At 41.2% G+C, this 20,576-nt stretch overlaps 1 protein-coding gene across 3 annotated transcripts in view; it reads right to left on the reverse strand.

Annotated features, from left to right (window-relative positions):
- NEDD4L (NEDD4 like E3 ubiquitin protein ligase) overlaps positions 1-20,576 on the reverse strand; it is a 343,050-nt gene that overhangs the window by 149,913 nt on the left and 172,561 nt on the right. For all 3 annotated transcript variants that reach the window (XM_032214570.1, XM_032214569.1, XM_032214568.1), the window contains exons 3-5: positions 13,501-13,582; positions 11,437-11,475; positions 2,144-2,197 (exon numbers count right to left, since the gene is read on the reverse strand). In XM_032214570.1, the coding sequence (XP_032070461.1) occupies positions 2,144-2,197; positions 11,437-11,475; positions 13,501-13,582 (175 nt within the window). The remainder of the gene's footprint in view (positions 1-2,143; positions 2,198-11,436; positions 11,476-13,500; positions 13,583-20,576) is intronic.

Below are 20,576 nucleotides of genomic sequence, written 5' to 3' on the forward strand. Positions count from 1 at the left end.
TAAACAGGAGGGGGGGACAGAACCAAACCCTGTGGCACCCCATACTTAAGGGGCCTAGGGGTCGACCTCTGCCCTCCAACCAACACCGACTGCGACCTGTCCGAGAGGTAGGAGGAGAACCACCGAAAAACGGTGCCTCCCACCCCCACCTCTCGCAACTGTCGCAGAAAGATACCATGGTCGATGGTATTGAAGGCCGCTGAGAGGTCAAGGAGCACTAGGACGGAGGCATGGCCCCCGTCTCTGGCTCTCCAGAGATCATCGGTCAGTGCGACCAAAACAGTTTCCATGCTGTAGCCAGGCCTGAATCCAGACTGAAAGGAATCTAGATAATCGGTTTCATCCAAGGACCACCGGAGCTGAGAGGCCATTAATTAAAATACCAAGGTCAGCATAATCCTCTGATTTGTTAAACAGGCAGGAAAAAAGCAGTACTAATAATAATACTGATCAGATCATCCATCTGCTGCTGTTTTGAATAAAGTCTGAAACATCTTTAGCATATTTAAACACAATTTGAGGACATATTTCCATCTTATTTGATTAATCAACCAACTATGATACTATAACTACTTTTGTAACCTTTCTCCCAAAGGCTTCACTGGTTATTTTAACCATTTTAAGCACTTACAAATACAAGTCTGGACTCCGGAGAGAAGGTATTTTGGTAACAAGTGATTTGTGATGAATACAAGCTAGCAAAGGACAGTTTAAATACCTCTTTACTTCTTTTTTTACTCCAAACATTTTGGTAGACTCTGAACTGTATCTATAGGTTCCAATACTTACAACATGAACTTTAATTTAATTTGAACACGTTTTATATTCTTTCTAACAGTGCAGTTATCTGCAATAACTCACAATAACCGTTCTTTATAATAAAATCAGAGCAAAATTCCCCAAGGAAGGGAGATAAGAGGAAAGGAAGTAGATAAATAAAAATAAATAAATGGTACTTTAACATTCATTAGATCATAAATAAAAGGAACGTTAAATGCATTTTTAAAGATAGGCCTGGTTCAAATTATAAGCTGAAAACCAGCAACACAGAAACTACATCGGCAAGTAGGTTGGATTAAAGAAATTTGGGAGCTGTTATAGAAAAGTCACAGGGACACGGTAGATCAGTGGCTAAGACGCTGAGCTTGTCGACCAGAAAGATCAGCAGTTTGGCAGTTCGAATCCCTAGGGCTATGTAACGGTGTGAGCTCCCGTTACGTGTCCCAGCTTCTGCCAACCTAGCAGTTCGAAAGCACATAAAAATGCAAGTAGAAAAATAGGGACCACCTTTAGTGGGAAGGTAACAGCGTTCCGTGCTCCTTCAGCATTTAGTCTGGCCACATGACCACAGAGACGTCTTCGGACAGCATTGGCTCTTTGGCTTGGAAACAGAGATGAACACCGCCCCCTAGAGTCAGGGACGACTAGCACATATGTGCGAGGGGAACCTTTACATTTTCCTATAGAAAAGCCTCTACATCAGGGGTGTCAAACTCATGGCCAGCGGGCTAGACGTTTCACGCGCTGATCACGCCCCCACCCGATTTAGAGAAGGGGGGAAAAGTCACGATACATTACGTGACACCATTGTGACGATGCAAGTTTGACACCCCTACTCTACATTTATTAGCTATTTCCTGGAAAAGGGATACAGCAGTTGCTCTTCACCTGAGTGGATTCATATGGAGGCTTGGAAGTCACACCATACTTCAGTGATTAGAAAAACCAAGTGCATGGCAGCCAGCTCAGGTTAGTTGACCTTTTATTAACCTGGTTTCTCATCAAACAGTTTTCAACCTTCCTGGATCCAAGCCTAGGCATCTTGCTTCTTAATTGCATTAGCATGTTTTCCACATCTCTACTATATTTGACATCTCTCTTCAGTAGCAAAAATGAGTTACCACCATTAAGTCTAAGGTTCTGAAACCATTGAAGGGCTTAATAGCTATTTGCTATCTTCTTGTCAATCTGAAAAGGAACTGTATTTATTAGCCTCTTACTACTAATGCATATTACATCTCTCCCTGTCTCACTTTAAAGAAATATTTTTCCCAGTGGAGAGAGGGAGAGAAGGAAAAATGAAAGGTATGGCACAATGTTCTCATCCATAAAGTCAATAACCGTAGGGGGGGGAAATACTCACCAATCTATTTTCATCAAACACTTCAAACAGCAGTCTATGATTAGATGGATTTACCTATAAGGGAAGAAACAGAGAAGTCTATAAATCCAAATTCATTTGGCTCTTGCTTTTCTCCCCCCCCCCCCCATGAGACTTGCTTTAAAAATGGAGGTTTATTTTCTCCAAGAGTTCCAAATTGGACCTCCCTCCCCACCCCACCCCCCGCCCTTAGGTCATATCCCTTATTAAGCCAAGCTCCATCAAGTGGCAATATTTAGCTGACTTTGGTCAATTGCAAAAAGCTGAACAAGGTCATATCTGATCGGGATGGGATAGGAAGAGAGAAGCTAGGATACCCCAATTTGTAAGCAAATTGAGAATTGAAAAGAACAATTTAGTATCATTAGCAAATTTGACTATTCTACCTGATCTCAGATTATTTCTACATCATGTTAAAAGGCACTGGTCCTAGGACCGAACCAGGGGTGGGTTTCAACTGGTTCGCGGCGGTCCCTGCGAACCGGTTGGTCGCCGAACCCGGAAGTAAGTAACTTCCGGGAACGGCGAAGGGCACGCCCGCCCGCGGTCCTTACCCGGTTTTGATGAGTTCTGCGCTTCCACGCATGCGCAGGACGCATACAGCGCCTGCGCGATCGTCCAGGAGCAGCTGGAGCGTTGCGCAGACGCTAGTATGCACACGTGCACCGCGCGCGTGCACGAGGACGCCGCCGGCCCCGTTCCAACCGAACCGGTTGGAACGGGGTGAGAAACCCACCCCTGGACCGAACCCTGGAGGATCCCATTAGTTACATCATTGTAAGAAATATCTGTTGACTCCTACTCTTTGTTTTTTACTCTTCAACCAGTTATTTACCCACAAGAGGACCTGCTGTGTTATTTCATAGCAGTTAAGCTTACTGAGAAGTCTTTGATGAGGGATTTAATCAAAGTTTTTTAAAATTTAAATCTAAGTAGATGATGTTTGCTGGCTCACACTTATTGACTTATTTATTACCAACCTCAAAAATACTTGTGTAGGTTATTTAGACAGGACCTTCCCTAGTGAAATCTACAAAGTGTACAATTTTGAGAAGAGCTTCTGGTTTGGCGGGGGGGAGCACAGGGTGCCAGGGGGAGACTCTATGGCAAAGAGCGGGTTTTCTGGTCAGCTCCACAATTGATAGGGCTTTCGGTTAGGACAGGTAGAGGAAAAAGGATGCCACACTCTTTTGAGTGTTTAAGGTTGCCGATCCCTGACTTAGACTTATATACCGCTTTATAGTGCTTTACAGCCCTCTTTAAGCAGTTTACAGAGTCAGCCTATTGCCCCCAACAATTTGGTTCCGCATTTTACCCACCTAGGAAGGATGGAGGGCTGAGTCAATCCTGAGCCTGGTGAGATTTGAACTGCCAAATTGCAAACAGCCGGCAGTCAGCAAAAGTAGCCTGAAGTACTGCATTCTAACCACTGTGCCACTGTAGCTCACATCTTTATGAGTAACACCCACCTACTTCTCTCTCCAACTTGTTTCTTCCAATAGAGCTACCCTGATATGAAGGCATTGAAATCATTCTCTGAGTAGTAGCAGCTGCTTGCACCAAGCATACAAACACAATATCTGTCCAGGGGGGTCAGATAATGATATTCAGAATGACGCCACATGTGCTGCATCCCTGCTGGCTGCCTATCTTCATATCTATTTTTAAAAGTAGTTTATTTAAATCTATTCTATGTTTAGCCTGATTCTTTAATTTTTGTAAAATCAATTATGATTTTTTTTTATTTTTGAATTTTAGCTCCTCCACCTTCTCAAGAGTTCTTTGATTCCACCCATTGGTTACTAGGCAACAGAAAGTCCAGGAGCTAGCCCAAATCAGAAAAAAAATCATTCAAAAATAATTGAAACCTCACTTAACACATGGATAAACTCCTTCTCCACATGTCTCCTTTTTATGACCAATAAGCTTGCAAGTTTAGCATTCTCTACTACTTCTCTGCTCCGAGCAATTCCAAGAAGCTCGAAGAAACATTAGGATTACAGCCTTAATTGCAAGCTGGATGCTACCACACGAACCCTTAGACACTCATAAAAATGTAAATAGTAGAAAAATACAGCTGAATGAAATTATATTGCTGTTGGTTACACAATAAGCCAGCTGTTTTGGCTAGATTTACCATTTTTATTCCATTTTCCAAGGAATGGTTTAAGCTGGTCTTGTTTGATGCTGTTAAAAGATAACCCTAACCCTTTGCAATTGACATGATTTTGTCAATGCCAATGATGTTCAAGGGGTGCTCCAGATATTTTGGGATCACATCCAAGGCGCCTATCACAATTGGTACTATCTTCTCTCCCTCCCTCCCTCCCTCCCTCCCTCCCTCCCTCTTGCCATAGTAGTTCTTCTTCGATTTGCAATTCTTATTATCCTCATTTATCGGGCCAACAAATACCAGTCTTTACACTTGGGTATTATCTTTTAGTAAGTGGGTAGTGTGATTGAGCAGGCTCAATCTGATGATCAGGCAAGCCTCTACATGTAATAATCATTTCGTTACAATGCCATACGGATGGTCACATTTCTGATGTACTTGTGGCATCCGGTATTTTTCATTATCCCTCAATTTTATGTCCCAGGTTTCTGTTACTTGACCAAAAAAAAAGCAGCAATACGCCTGTAAGCAACCGATTTACAAGTTTGATCCGTAGCATCCTTCAACAGGAAATAGGAATGATAGCACTTCACCTGAGATCTGGGATCTCCCATAGGCAAAGTAGAAGCTCTGTTCTTGGCTACACAGCAGGGGTGAGATCCTACTGGATTAACAACCGGTTTGCTGCGTGCTCGGGTGCAATTCAAAGAATAGTTACCTTCCGGATTACTGCTAGGGAAGGAAAGCAGCTTAGGCGTGGCAATGCACTCTGATGTGCAACTCAGCTGAGAAGATAAAGGTAGGTAAAGTGCAGGGGTGGGAGAGGTGGGCCAACTTGACTGTGGGAGCGAACTGGTTCTCCTAAACTCAGTTGAACCGGTTAGCTCCCAGCTGATCGTCGGAGCTACAGGTTCGGGCGAACCGGTCCGAACTGGTCGAATCCCACCCCTGCTATATAGATAGTCCTCATTTAGTAACTACAGTTGGGATGTCCAGGTCCGTCATTAACATGACTAAATTTACACAATAAATAAACAGCAACTGTGCTGATAATCTTACAGCAACTTTCCTTTGCTTTACAGACCTGGGAAGTTCATAAATGCCAAGGATTGGTCATAAAGTTATTGTTAAAACTGCAAATTGGTCACTAGCAAGACAGTTGTTAAATGAGGACTACTTGTAATTCCTCTCACTGTGATAGTCCTAATCCGCCTGAGTTTAGGGGAAGCTTCCACACTTAACACTAATCATAAATTGCCTTATCTTTTTTGTTTTTAAATTCAGCCTAAAATTGAATTCGCTTCAGGGTTCTTTCAGACAGTTTATAGTTCGTGAAATACAGTGCTATAATTTTCAATACATTAGAATATATTTTACTGAATAGATCTAATAGCTGTCAGTCATCTTTCTTCCTCATTCTTGCTTTCCAGGAGTGAACATGTCCAGAAAACTAGTAATATTTGACACACACACCCCGATCCCCAGATCTGGGGCAGCTTTACTGTTTTTCTTTGCAGCCTTGCCATTTTATGAATTTCATCAAAATATTTTAAGGCAAATACTGAAAGTTGGATAAACATTTTGGCTTAACCTACTGTATTAACAATATGGGTTTACTTGGAAACAAGTCCTACTATGCCAGGGGTGTCAAACTCGATTTCATTAAGAGTCACATCAGGGTTGTGTTTGACCTTGGGGGGGGGAGTAGAGAGGGCGTGGCAAGGGTGGCTCAATGTCACTAGTGTCAGGGGCACCTGTGGCAGCACAAGCGCTCTTCCAGTGAAAATGGGCTCCCGAGCTTTGTTTTCAGCTGCACCGACCTCCTGCAACCCTCTGCCAGGGAAAATCTGCGGCCCTCTCAAGCTCCCTTTTCCCTGGTAGAGGCACTGTGGGCCAGTCCCTCTCTGTTTCCAGGGCAGCCTCATGGGCCAGATCCGGCCCCTGGGCCTTGAGTTTGACACCCCTGTCCTATGCCCTAATGGGACTTATATAACGTATATAACATATGTAAGTTGGCCATCTCAAAAATGAATCCTATGAATGCTTACTTGAAAACAAACCCCACTGCAATCAACTAGGTTTACTCTGCAGCCTGAGAGTTCAGCATTGCAAGCTTTATTAACATAAAGTGCAAACTGACCAAGACACAAGTTCTGCTAGAAAGATTCCCACGTATTAAACTTTGTTATGACTGGAATGGAAAAAGTTAGGACCAGATACCCAGTGCCAAAACAATTCCTAGGATTGTGCATTACTAATCAAAACAAATTTGATCCACTCTCTATTCTGTCCCACTCCCACCCACTCCTTAGTATTAGACAGATTCAGTGTTATTACAAAATATCTACAGAAATCAAACCTTACTTCTCACTGTTAAGACTGCTATAGAAATCCGAATGAAAACCATTTATAATGCTACTGAGACAGTGCCAAAATATTGTTTCTAAAACACTGAGCTTAAAGCAAGCCAACTGGATAGACACTGTTTGAAAAAGACAGTAGCAATTCAACAGCTTACAATGCCTCAGTCTGTTGGCAGACAGCTGCTCCCAAAGATTAAATTTAAATTGCTGAAATTTTACCTTGCCCTTTTTCTGCTTGAGTTCTCCCCCCCGTTTTCACTCTCTCTTTTTAAATAAAATTCGAGAGAGACGTGAAACAATATACTTTTCCATGTTACAGGACTTCAGTTCACTAAGCTTGAAACAATATAATTTCTAGATAAGGAACACTTTCTATAGCATAAATCAACTCCAAGTAATTGAAGAAGACATCTGTCGGAGACACAGAATTGGAATGTGTGAAGTGTCACTTAGGGATGTAATTTGGAGGATACAGAAGAAGTAATACAAAGAGTGAGAGTTGATAATCCTGGATAATTGTGAGAATACAGAACATGACTAGGGATTGTAATATGTCTAACTAACACACACTAAGAATAATTGTATGTCGCAAACAATTATGTTTTTGTGACACATTTGGGCATGGCCTAGATGCTTTGAGCTATTTATAGTCCAATTCTCTTTCTTTTCTTAATCTATTAATTAAGAATAATCTGGTAGATTAGGAAATCAAGCATGCTAATCCAAAAGTTGTGGATTACATGGGAACAATAGACTAAAATTAGAAGGCACCAGCGTGGATAAGTTTGAAAAAATTACCAAAGCACCAGTGGTGGGATTCATTTTCTTTTACTATTGGTTCTGTGGGCGTGGTGTGGCTTGGTGGGTGTGGCAGGGGAAGGAGCTATAAAATCTCCATTCCCACCCCACTCCAGGGGAAGGATACTGCAAAATCCTCATTCCCTCTCGATCAGCTGGGACTCGGATGGCAGAGAATAGATGTGGGCGGGGCCAGTCAGAGGCAGTATTTACTGGTTCTCCAAACTACTCAAAATTTCAGCTACTGGTTCTCCAGAACTGGTCAGAACCTGCTGAATACCACCTCTGCAAAGCACTATACGTTATAAATGTTATAAACCCGGGCTGTCAAACTTGCAACGCATGGGCCAGCTGCATTACACGCGAGACACATCCATGTGTGTAGCAAAGGGGGGGGAAGTTGCGATAGTCATGTGATGCCACCGTGATGCCGCAAGTTTGACACCCCTGTTATAAACTAATGTTTTCTATCTCCCACTGATTTTGTTTGAGTGAAATGAGAACACTAAAAGCATTCTAATAATGGGGAACATGCTTAGTAGTAGTCATAGTAAGACTAGATACATCTCAGATTCTATGCCAAATATTTTCATTCAAAGCAAGGAGGGGGGGCATAAAACCTAAAATAAAAGCATCATCCTTAGAGAGAAAGTGAAAATAATGCTAAAGTGGACTGACTTGGAATGAAGCAATTAAGAAAATATTAGAATGTGCAGAAATGGACAGATTAATGCTCATTATTAAGGATAAATAAGAAACTGAATATTAAGGATAAATAAGAAACTGAATAAATAAGAAACTGAATATTAGAATGTGCAGAAATGGACAGATTAACGCTCATTATTAAGGATAAATAAGAAACTGAATATTTCTTGACCTGGGATGTATTTTAGAAAAGGTTAGACAAAAGAAACAGAAATTAGAAAGGAGGAGATGTAAAAAAAAGAGGATAGGTTAATGTGGAGAGAATTTGATGATGAAGATGTTATGTACTATTGTAATTGTATGGACATATAATTATATTATTAACAATATTGTGGTGAATATTGTAACAAATATGGGGATTTTGATTGTTTAAAACCCAGATCGCACACTGTTAGGTGGAAATGGAAAGTAACATAAGTAAAATAAATAAAACATGGATTGAAGCAACTTCCTATATTATTATCCCTTCATATGAAAAGTTGTCCCATTTAACGTGCACCTTGCAGGACACTGCATCCTTGTTTCCGTCACATGCTTTTGTTCTTAAGGAGACAGGCTACACTGACACAAATACAACCACAAATTGATGGGCAGGAGAGTGCAGACATGGGAGGGTAAACGGTGTCCTATTCAGAATGTTCACTTCTAGCCAAGGAAACTAAGATTAGATCAGTATGACTGGGATTGGAAATTCTCGTTCTTATTTGAAACTATCAGGGATCAACAAGAGGAGTCTCAGTTATCCAATACTTTGAAAGTATGTGATGGCTTGTTGGCTTGCCACACTTAAGCCAGCTCTCCAGCAAGCACACCATGGCTCAGTAACAATTCAACAACTCTTGCCACTAAATAAAGGCTAGCAAGTCCTCTTCAAACCTGCTATAGCCCGCCAGCGGCCAGCAGAGCTGGCAACAGATTCGGACAGTGAGAAGGTTGGGGAGGAACATGGGCCAGTCCTAGAGGCTGGGGAAGGCTCTGATGAGGGCTCCGTGCCAGAGGCAGAGAGGAGGCCAGAGCCATATGCCAGTTATCAGCTGCCTTCAGAGTCAGATACCATTGAGGCAGATGAACAGCTGGAGCCTGTTCTCACTGTGCCCATGTACAGAGTTGTCAGATGAAGGGAACAGCTAAAGAACAGGGGTCGACTTGGGAGTAAGGCCACAAGTGGACGATGAATGGCCCCTCTCAGAGGAAATAAAAGAGGAGCGAAAGGGGAGTGGAGTTTGCAGGAGACAATTCGTTTGCTTAATTGGTTTGTGACTCTCCGAGACTCCTTGCCAAGGTTTGCAGATATCGGCCTGGCAGCTCTCCAAGCCAGATAAGGTCTGTGACTGTACATCCTCCCTTGAAAGACTTTGCTGGATGTAAATGAGCAGAATTCACAGTTAATTAATAAAAGGGGTTTTTGTCAGGACAAGGAGTATGCTTTATACTTTTGGGACACCTCGGTCAGAACAAAACTTTTATACCCCAGAGATTACAACCAGAACTTCCTATAATGACCACCATTTACTATCATCAAAGGGACACGAGTAGCAAGTTGTATTGCCAAAACGCTTTCATCTTTGTAAGATACAAGTCTTCAACGTATTCCTGTCTGTCACCCCAGAGTATATATGCCTTCTGAACAATCTCTAACAATGTACTCAAACTTGCTTCTATATGTTATTGAGAGATCAGTCTATGATTAACCAGAAAGTGGCTCAAAGGTGAGACACAACACATCTGGAAGATCTAGTTAAAGATTTGGAACTTTAGATCTGGTTAAAGCAGGGGTGGGCTGCTGGGGGTTCGCAAGTATTCAGGAGAACCTCTAGCTAAGATTCTGTGCAGTTCAGAAAACCTCCAAATCCCTTTCCTGGTTGGCCCCGCTCATCCCGCCCCACTCCTCCCAGAAGTCCCCATGCGGCCTATTTTGGATGCAGATAAGTGCAGGGCGTGCACGGAAGCCCAGGGAGGGCGGAAAACAGGCCTACCAAAAGTTTGGGAAGGCTAGAAATGGGCCTGTTTCTGGCCTCCGGAGCCTAGGAAGGACATTTTTGCCCTCCCTTAGGCTTGAGGAAAGGCTCCGGAGCCTGAGGAGGGCAAAAATGCCCTCTTGCCATAACGCAGGAGTCCCACCATGGCTGCATCCACGCAGCAACCGGGCAGAGAACCCCTTGCTAAAAATTTTGAAGCCCACCCCCGGGTTAAAGTCTGAGTCTTTTTCTCAGGCACACACACAATTTAAGTTCTCTCTGTAAATAAAAAAGAAGAAGCACTAATCTAGCAGTTTTTGACTTCTTAAAACCTGATTCAACGACCTAAATAGCAACTTGGACATTAGGATTTAGTTCTTTTTAACCAAACATGGTTACCTTTTTACTAGTGTTTTTCTCCACCTCTATCTGCTTATCTTTTCTTCATTCCTTTGCTCCAATTAAAACTAAGGCAACTAAGAAAATGGGGAAGCTATAACATTCTGGCTAAACCAGGCCTGTCAAACTGATGGCCCGTGGGCCAGATGCGTCACACGCAGGCCATGCGCACCCCGGCTCCACAAAGGCAAGAAATGTCTGATACATCACAATACACCACATGATGCAATTGAGTTTGACACCCGTGATATTGTTGTGGACCGCCAGTGGCCAGTGGAGCTGGCAGCAGAGTCAGACAGTGAGGAGGTTGGGGAGGAACATGGGCCAGTCCTGGAGGCTGAGGGAAGCTCAGACAAGGGCTCTGCGTCAGAGGCAGAGAAGGAGCTAGACAGCAGCGAGGCAGAGGAACAGCTGGAGCCTATTCCCAGTGTGCGCATGCACAGAGCTGCCAGAAGACAAGAACAAATAAGAAAGCAGGGTTGACTTAGGAGTAAAGCCAAACCTTGGAGGTGATTGGCCCCTCCCATAGGAAACAAAAGAGGAGGGAATGGGGAGTGGGCTTACGCAAGAAACAATTCGTTCATTCAGTCATTTCAAGAGTGGAAAGTTCTGTTTGTGACTATAAGAGACTCTGTGCCAAATGTTGCCTTGCCCTGCATTTGGAAACTAGTTATCTGGCAGCTCGCCAAGCAAGATAAGGTTCGTGTTGATAAATATTCCTCTGACAGGCTGTTTGCCAAGCCTTGCTGATTGTGAATGAAAGGAATTCACAGTCGTGTAAATAAAAGAGGCTTTTCTGGGACCAATACTTGTTAAGGAAGCTTAGATCAAAACAGATCTAAACAGACAACAAAACTCTTGGTGTTGTTGTTGTTTTTGGCAAATTAATGGTATACAAGTATTCAATGTAGAGTAAAACTTTTTAAAACCAAAACTTACTCTAAAATAAAATTCCTCGTTCCATTTCGGATTTAGAGTCTGTAAGGGGAAAAAAAGAGGTGGAAATTTTAGTAACACAATCCTTTAGAAAATGCTGGAAACATAACAGTACAATTTGTGGTGCATTACAACAGAACAGAGAAAGGGAGGAGGGAAGGAAAATCACTGGGACAGCTTTCGTCAGGAATAAAGACATTGTTATCAAAAGGCTTCAAATGCATTTGCTAAGCAAACTACTTGTGGGAGGCCATGTGAAGTGGGATAAACCAGAAATAGATGCCACTATTATTAGGAACTACACAGTGGGAGTTGATCAGGGATGACCTGGGCAGAGATGTCTTAATAAAGAGAGTTAAATATTTCATTATTAAAAATTCTTCAGCGTGTCACTGGGGAAGTTATTGAAGGATACGGTGAAGAATATGCCAGTAGAATGATTGCCACCAGTCATGTTATTATTTACACAAGCATAATTTATACTCTCTACTCCTAAAAAAGGAAAGGAATACCAAGACATACATTTCAAAATATGGTTCAATAATCTTATTTAATTGATCTATCAATTAACGTATTGGGAATACCTGAGAGAGCTTATAAGAAAAACCTTTTTTTAAACCTTATAAACCAAAAAGGTGGGCGGGGGGGCACAGATTTTTTTTAAAAGCATGAGAAACACCTCAATTTATATTTTTCCCCAAATAGCAACAACATCATAAGGAAAAGAATAAAAAGATATTGGGTAAATGATCATCCTTGTGAAGTGACAATCCTTTATTCATTTTTAAAGACCAGGAACAGAACAAACAAACCCAATAAACTAGGTTTGGTAATTAACCTGAGAAAGAGAATACCAACATTAACAAAGCCCTAATATTCATTATTGCTTTCTTTCTGGAGTGCAGGAGAAATGGAGCAAAGCATCTTTTCATATATTTACTTAAAGGTAAATGTTCCCCTTGCACTTATTTGCTAGTCATTCCTGACTCTAGGGGGCGACGCTCATCTCCGTTTCAAAGCCAAAGAGCCAGGGCTGTCCGAAGGCATCTCTGTGGTCATGTGGCCGGCATGACTAAACACCGAAGGCGTACGGAACACTGTTACCTCCCCACCAAAGGTGGTTCCTATTTTTCTACTTGAATTTTTACATGCTTTCAAAGTGTTAGGTTGGCAAAAGCTGGGACAAGAAACAGGAGCTCACTCCATTACGCAGCGCTAGGGATTCGAACTGCTGAACTGCCGATCTTTCTGATCGACAAGCTCAGCGTCTTAGCCACTGAGCCACCGTGTCCCTTCATATTTACTTAGATATGTATAAATTAGGATGATACCTGATCTTGAACCTAGATTCTTAGGCTGTTAATAACTGTATTAATAACTTAATATTCAGTGATGTTCTATCAGAATTAATGTTACATGTTCTGTTTGGCTGAGATTGAAATAAAAGGTTCTGAATCACTGATACTTTTCTCACATCATGCCAATGGAATATTATTAGTGAGCATCTACTACAAGGGCCTTGCTAAGGCCGCCAAATTTAGACTGACGCAAAAGTTCCAAGCACCACCAGATGGCAGCAAAGATACATAAAACACTTTTGTGCCATCTACTGCCCCTCTGGATTTCTGAAAATCCTAAACTTTGCACCCCAAATTTTCTATTCAATTCCACAAATGATCATCAAAATCTAGTAGACCAGCTGGCGGACTTATAATAAGAGTTTTTCAAAGTTGATTCTAGCTTTAGGGAATTCTTGGGTATTTTTATTATTTATTTATATCCTATCTTTGTTATTTTTATAAATAATTCAAGGTGGCCAACATATCTGATACTTCTTCTTCTTCCTATTTTCCCTACAACAGCAAACTTGTGACGTGCATTGGGCTGAGAGAGCATGACTGATCCAAATTCACCCAGCCTGCTTTCATGCCTAAAGCAGGCCTGGAATTCATGATCGCCTGGCTTTAACCACTAGACCAGATTGGCTCCCAGGCTAGAAATAATTGGTCTTTTTGAAACACATGAGAAATACAGGTTTTTAAATGTGTGCTTATTACTTCTACTTACTTTTTTAATAGTTTTCGTTTGCACCAGGGCAAGTTCTCGGTTTTCATCTGCTACATACAACGAAAGTTTCACGTAAGGATCACTGCAACAGAGAAACCTGCTGTTAATATTACATTACATAATGTAATTTCCTAAGACGACTTATTGTCAAGCTGTTGTATTTGTACACTTATGAAATTTGTATTGTATTGCTGAAACCAGTTCAACTCCCCAAGGCTTGCAAGAAAATAAATAAAATGAAACAAAACATCTACCCTAATTAAAATTAAAAACAAGCATGAAAAAACATCAGTAACTCACACACATGTAGGCATGTAGGAATTTAAAAAATTCCTTATGACTCTCTCCTTAACATCAGAGTGCAGAACAACTCAACAAGTTAAAACCAACATCAATAAGTAATAGCAAAAATCACCTTGAAAACCAAATGGTGAAGGTAAAGATCACATCCAGAGACCCTCTGGAAGAGTCCGGCTTTTTCTAGCTTCTGGAAGTCCACTACTGAAAGTCTCCCTAATTTCTAGAGACTAGATGACATAACTGAAAATGTTTTCTAGCCTCAGACACCCTTCACCTCATGCATCACAAAAGTTTGATGCATCCGTAGGCCTCTACTGGTTCGCCTGGATGGAAGTCATCCTGGAGGTGGTTACTGGATTAAATAGAAGATCCCAACTCCACTCCACTATCTATCTTAGCTGTTTTTCTGCCAATATTAACCTCATACTCTGTTTCCCCGAAAATAAGACCTCCTTGGATAATAAGACCAATTGGGCTTTTGAGTGCATGCACTAAAATAAGTCCTCCCCCAAAAATAAGCCCTCCCTGAAAATATTGCAACAGGTGACCACGAGGTGACCACGTTTGCTGTCTCCTGCTCCTCAAAAATAATAAGACCTCCCCGGAAATAAGGCCAAGTGCTTATTTCAGGGGTCAAAACAATATAAGACCCTGTCTTATTTTTGAGGAAACATGGTATTTACTCTTCTACTGTTTAACCTTTTATAATATTGTTTTATCAGATTGTAAGCTGCCCAGAGTCACTTGACATGAGATGGGCATCATATAAATTTCATAAGTAAATAAATATGATTCTGTCAAATGGCTAACTAAACTATTCTTGAAAACCTCCAGTGAGGGAACACCCATAAGTTTAACCGTTCCATTGCTTAATACCCGTGTTTCCCTGAAATAACTCCAAAAATAACTTCCAAACTCCAAAAACCGGCTGCCGAGTCTTCCAGCATCTATAGTGGGCTGGCTGCCGGACAGAAAATCTTCCAGACAGAGAGTCTTCCAGACAGAGAGTCTTCCAGCAGCCAGCTCACCATAGAGAGCACTCCTAGAGCGGCCGATGCTGGAAGACTCGGCAGCCGATTTTTGGAGTTTGAAAGTTATGCTTGGAGCATGGCAGCAGCGAGCGGCGTCGGTGCCCTGGGAGAGCTGCGCAAGGGCTTGGTAAGGCTGGGGGCGGAACTGGCGCTCGCACAACCCCCCTCTCCAGCCGGGCAGAGCTCCATGCACTGACCTAGGGCTTATCCCGAATGTGCCAAGCTGGGGGGCAAGCACAGCGCCACGTGGCTTGGCGCCTTAGTGATTCCCCCTAGGTCAGTGAATGGCGCTCTGCCCAGCTGGAAAGGGGATTTGCCGGGCAGCTGGTCGTGAGCATGATTACCTCATGGCTGCTTTGCCCCTGAGGTTGTGCCCGGCTCTTCGGGAGCCCGCTCGCAAGGGAGCAGCCGCCCAGCAACCCCAAAACAATAAGCCCTCCCTGATAATAAATCCAAGGCCATATTTCGTGGGGCAAACAAAAATAAGACCCTGTCATATTTTCAGGGAAACACGGTAGCACATGCGCTCAAAAGCCTGATTGGGCTTATTATCTGGGGAAGTCTTATTTTCAGGGAAACAGGGTAGTTCTCACAGGAAATTTCTCTTTAGTTCAAGTTGGATCTTTCCCTGTTAAGAATTTCCACTCGTTGGAATTGTACTGTATTTTTCATATTTGACAAGTTACTCTCCTCACAACTTGAACCTTTCTATAACCATCCCCATCAACACTTCCAGATTTTGATGGGCTTATTAATTGACTTCAACCTGCTCTTCTGCATAATGCATGAGAACAATTTTAAATTTTCTCACAACTGACAAATCCAATTAGCTGCCTTTTGAGTTACAGAGAGGCATCTACCTCAATTCATCCCAGCATTCCAGAGAATCTTGTTCTCAGCTCTGAAACTCTCTCACCATGCAATGTTCTGGAAAGCTTCCTAAAATACAGTTTTTTGTTCCTTTGTAAAGCCATTCTACTATATTACCCAGCAGACCTCTGGTTTGACTTTTCTTACAAAGCAGGGAGCCTGCTTGGCAGCCAGGATTTAAAGAGGAGCTGACACATTTGGAGAGAAGGAGAGAAAAAATGGCACCCCTGGGATTTAATTTCCATCGATTGACAGGATGACATCAGCTCAGAAACACGGCTCCAACTCACAGAATATATTTACTTCCCCCTTGGCTTTATACATAGCAGTGCCGTAGCTAGAAATCAAGAAGCGTATTTCTTATTTCTATTTTCATGCTCTACAGCAGAGGTCTTCAAACTTGGCAACTTTAAGACTTGTGGACTTCAACTCCCAAAATTATGGTCTTAAGTCTTAAAGTTGCCAAGTTTGGGGACCTCTGCACTACAGTTTTGTTGCTGCCGAAGTGCAGAGTTTGAAGTCTTTGCAACGAGCAGAGAAGTAGTTTGTAAGCAAAAAGATCCCAGTAACAAAATGGGAACAATTAAACGTGGTTGCTGGGTTTATACATCATGCTGCCTTTAATCACAATTTACTGAATAAATCATTCCTGGCTAAGTTTACACAACATGCTAAATAAAATCTGGACTACATCTGAACCTAATCAGTCATAACTGGTCATATCTCATCATCCATTAGATGATTCATTCATTAGATGATTAATTTATGATCTTGGTTGAATAGTTTGGTATATGGTGGGTGAACAAAGCTGTTAGCTGGATGTTCCTGTCCTGATTATCTTAAAATTCTTCTATGTTAAGAAGAATGAACGATGATGCTTGCTTCTCAAAGCACAGAGTCCATGTAGGCTAACTCATCACATATACTGTTATGAAGATGATGGGCAAAGTTGGACTCATTTATTCTTCCATCTTCCATTATCCAAGTTAATATCTGTCACAGGATTTGTATTATCTGAGATATATATATATATATATATATATATATATATATATATATATATATATATATATATATATATATATATATATATATATATATATATATATATATATATATATATATATATAAACACCCTTCCAAGCCAATACTTCAAATTCTTCCCCCTTCCACCAATTAAATGGATAAGAGTTTCTCGATCTCCACAATTGTAAAATGGGTGGACTTTGCTGTCAGTGGTTGATGGCCATCAGAAAGATGGATATGTCTTATCATGATGCCAGGCCTTAAATCATATTGAAGTGGGCCTAAATAATTCATTTAAGATTCTGCACTTGACTTGACGGATGAACTGAGTCCAACATTTCTGGCTCAAGATTTTTTTTTTTCATGGTGCCTGTTTTCGCTGGCAGAGCACTCAGGCCACTACAGCCTCCCCTAACACGAGTGATGTTGAGCTGGCCACACCAACCCCCCTCCCCCCAAGGTCAAACACAATCCTGATGCAGCCCTTAATGAAATCGAGTTTGACACCCCTGCTCTAGAACATCATCCCCCTGAAGTGAGATCAGCCTCAATTAATCCTTCTGGCCTTCTGGAAAACCTTCAAAATATGTTTTTCCCCCAATCAGATTTGAGGAACCCCTGATGGGATACAGCCCTTGTATTAGTTAAGTGCATATGAGATTTTAATTAACCCGCTCACAATCCTGACTGTACTTATGTTGATTATTTAATTGCCTCAGTTGGTTCTTATATTTAATTTTAAATAGTTGGTTTTGTTGTATGCCACCCAGAGTCACCTTGTACGAGATGGCCAGTCATGTACATTTGATTAAATAAATAAATAAAATATGTGTTTTAAAGAGGCTTCTCTTAATGCTGGGGGAAAAAAATCTCCTCTCAATCAGCATCCCTTTATCTTAAAGTTATGTAAGTTTCAAACACCGGGCCACGACTAATATACAAGTATATTTAAATAGTTATGTAACGGTGACTTATCTGTGCTGATTTGCAGTTCGTCTTGTGCAGAAGGCACAGAAAAGTTAATGGAAAATCCGTCAATATGGATAGTTTAGGTATCATGTAGAATGAATGAATTGATCTAAGACTGCTAACTGAACTGCCAGTCATTAAATAAGCATTTTATGGAGCTTCCCCCATTAAAAGAAAATCTGTTTTAATATATATTTATAGTTGAGGTTTAGCAAGTCCCCAAATTTTAAATATATAAAATCAAGTTCAAGGGAAAAAGTTTCTTACAGCAAACTTTCCTTGTTTTTTTTTCTTCACCAGATGTTTTGAACTACCATTAAGCTGCAATTTTAAAACTAACTTGCAGATTCCGTATCTGATCTCATCCTTAAAAGCAATCCTTAAAAAAAAAATAGTTTATTTTGGCTTGGAATTCATTGGTAGACCAGGATCTTACAGAATTATGGTTGACCCTCTTAGTTGCTACATTAAAACGCTTAGCTGTTCCAGACTGAGTACATCTGAACACATGGTACTTTAAATAGCTGGAATGATTTTTCTAGTTTATGTTTTATTTATCAAATTTATACTTGCTGCCAAGCCAAGTTGCTGCTCAGCTCTTTGGATCTCACAAGCAAGCTGATTGATTTCATTCTCTTGAATTTCTATGATTTCAACTTGAGAACAGCAAGGATAACAAACAAAAAAAGTAGTGGCAAAACAGATGAGTTATTAGAAAGGCAATACTTGCACACTAAGACTATATTTAATAGTTTCAAAATAGGTGTTTTCCCCTTTCTAAATTCTTATTGCTGACTGAAGCTAATTATAGCTATACTTCATATTTGGAAAGTTTCTGCACTGCATTTTAAATTTCAGGAACAGCAGGAATATTTTACAATAATTTTGTAACCATAGCACGGAAATATTGCATGATTTTAGCATTGCTGATTTTGGAAATTAACAGACAACTCTGCTGCATATTCCTTCGTTAATTTAAATGCACACATTTTCCTCCATGGAAAAGTATTTTTTTAAATCTTTTATTTATTTATATCCTGCTTTTATTACCTATAAATAATTCAAGATGGTGAACACACACCGTACTCCTTCCTCCTCCTATTTTTCCCATAACAACCACCATCTTGTGATTTGGGTTGAGAGAGTGAAATATAGGAGATGAGAGAAAGGACTTCAATTTTTAATAATAAAACAACTTGAATCTGCAAATATATTTTAGTGGGTTCTCTTAAAAACTTGATTCTTGTTCAAATGATTGAATTAAAGGAGGCTTCATGATTTAGAACAGGGATGTCATACTCAATTTCATTGAGGGCCGCATCAGGGTTGTGTTTGACCTCGGAGAGCTTGGTTGTGTGGCTGAGGATGAGCATGGTAGGTTCCTTCCTTCCTTCCTTCCTTCCTTCCTTCCTTCCTTCCTTCCTTCCTTCCTTCCTTCCTTCCTTCCTTCTCTTCTCTTCTCTTCTCTTCTCTTCTCTTCTCTTCTTTTTCCTTTCCTTTTCATTCTCCTTTCTTCTTCCTTCCCCTCTGTCCCTATTTTTTCTTCCTTTCTCTCTTCCCATTTTTCCTTCTTTTTCTTTGTCTTTCCTCTTTCCCTTTCTCCTTTTCTGTCCCTTCTTGCATGCTCAAATGCAAAAGAGGAAACATTTCTCCTTTTGTTTTGTTTTGAGTTTGTTTCAATAGCCCCCTGCCAGCAAAAACGGAGGTGCACCTCACACACACACCCCAGCTCAGTTTCTGCTGGCAGAGGCACCATGGGCTGGTCCTTTGCTGTTCCGGGGTGGCGTCGCGGGCCAGATCTAAGCACTCTGCGGGCCAAATCCAGCTCGCGGGCCTTGAGTTTAACACAATTGAGTTAGAATATCTCATTCTTCACTACTGTCTTTGAATGTATTGTCTTCATCAAATATTTACCATCCCACCCCCCAAACATGCATGCTGCTTTCTCCTCCTTCTAATAATTCTGTGAGCTAGATTGGTAGGCATGAAGACTGGCCTCACTGAAGATTTCTGTAGATGACCCTAAAACTTCACAGTTCTACCTTGACATGGTGCCCTCCAGATGGATTGGGCTTCCCCTTGCAAAATTCCCCGATAAAATTGTGTTCCAGTCACTACCATCTCTAACTTTTACTGTACGCCACCTGAAGCTGTTTAGTCACTGCATAACCTATTTCCATGGAAAGGATTTATCTCCACTGAAAAGTAACAAAATAAATTATTTTGGGGGCTGGACCTGTTTAAATGATGCTCGCAGGAGGATCACAAATCCTACTTAATGCCAGAGTATAGGCAGAAAGCTGCCACTAGCCCAGGTATAACGTGGAAAACATTTCCTCAAGCAGGACTATCAAAGAGCAATAGTCTAGTTTCCCCAGTCTTCTGAAGAATGAATGTTTAAGTTTATTTTTTGTTCCATGACTGATTTCAGAGCTTAAGAAACTAACCTGGCTGCATAAATTCCAAGTTCCTTGTATGTTTAAGTAAAACCTCCTCTGCCGTTTATTTTAACCTATTTTAACCATTACAATGCATGTGTGGACTTTGAGGGAGGACAAAAAGAGTAAATCAATCCAGAGTTCTCGCTGGAGGCACAGATGACCAGGCTCAAATTATTCAACTTTAGACATATTATCAGTGGTGGGATTCAACCTCACTTTGCACGCTTGCACACACGCACACACACAAACACACACACGGTCCATTTGAAAACAGCTCTAAAACATACCGTATTTTTCGGAGTATAAGATGCACCTTTTTCCCTAAAAAAAGAGGCTGAAAATCTGGGTGCGTCTTATACACTGAATACAGCATTTTTGGCCTCCTGAACCCCCACCCCGGTCACCAAAATGGTCGGGCATAGCCTTTAGGCGGCTTCCA

The sequence above is a fragment of the Thamnophis elegans genome, chromosome 3 (genome assembly GCF_009769535.1).
Source record: "Thamnophis elegans isolate rThaEle1 chromosome 3, rThaEle1.pri, whole genome shotgun sequence".
Classification (NCBI taxonomy): domain Eukaryota; kingdom Metazoa; phylum Chordata; class Lepidosauria; order Squamata; family Colubridae; genus Thamnophis; species Thamnophis elegans.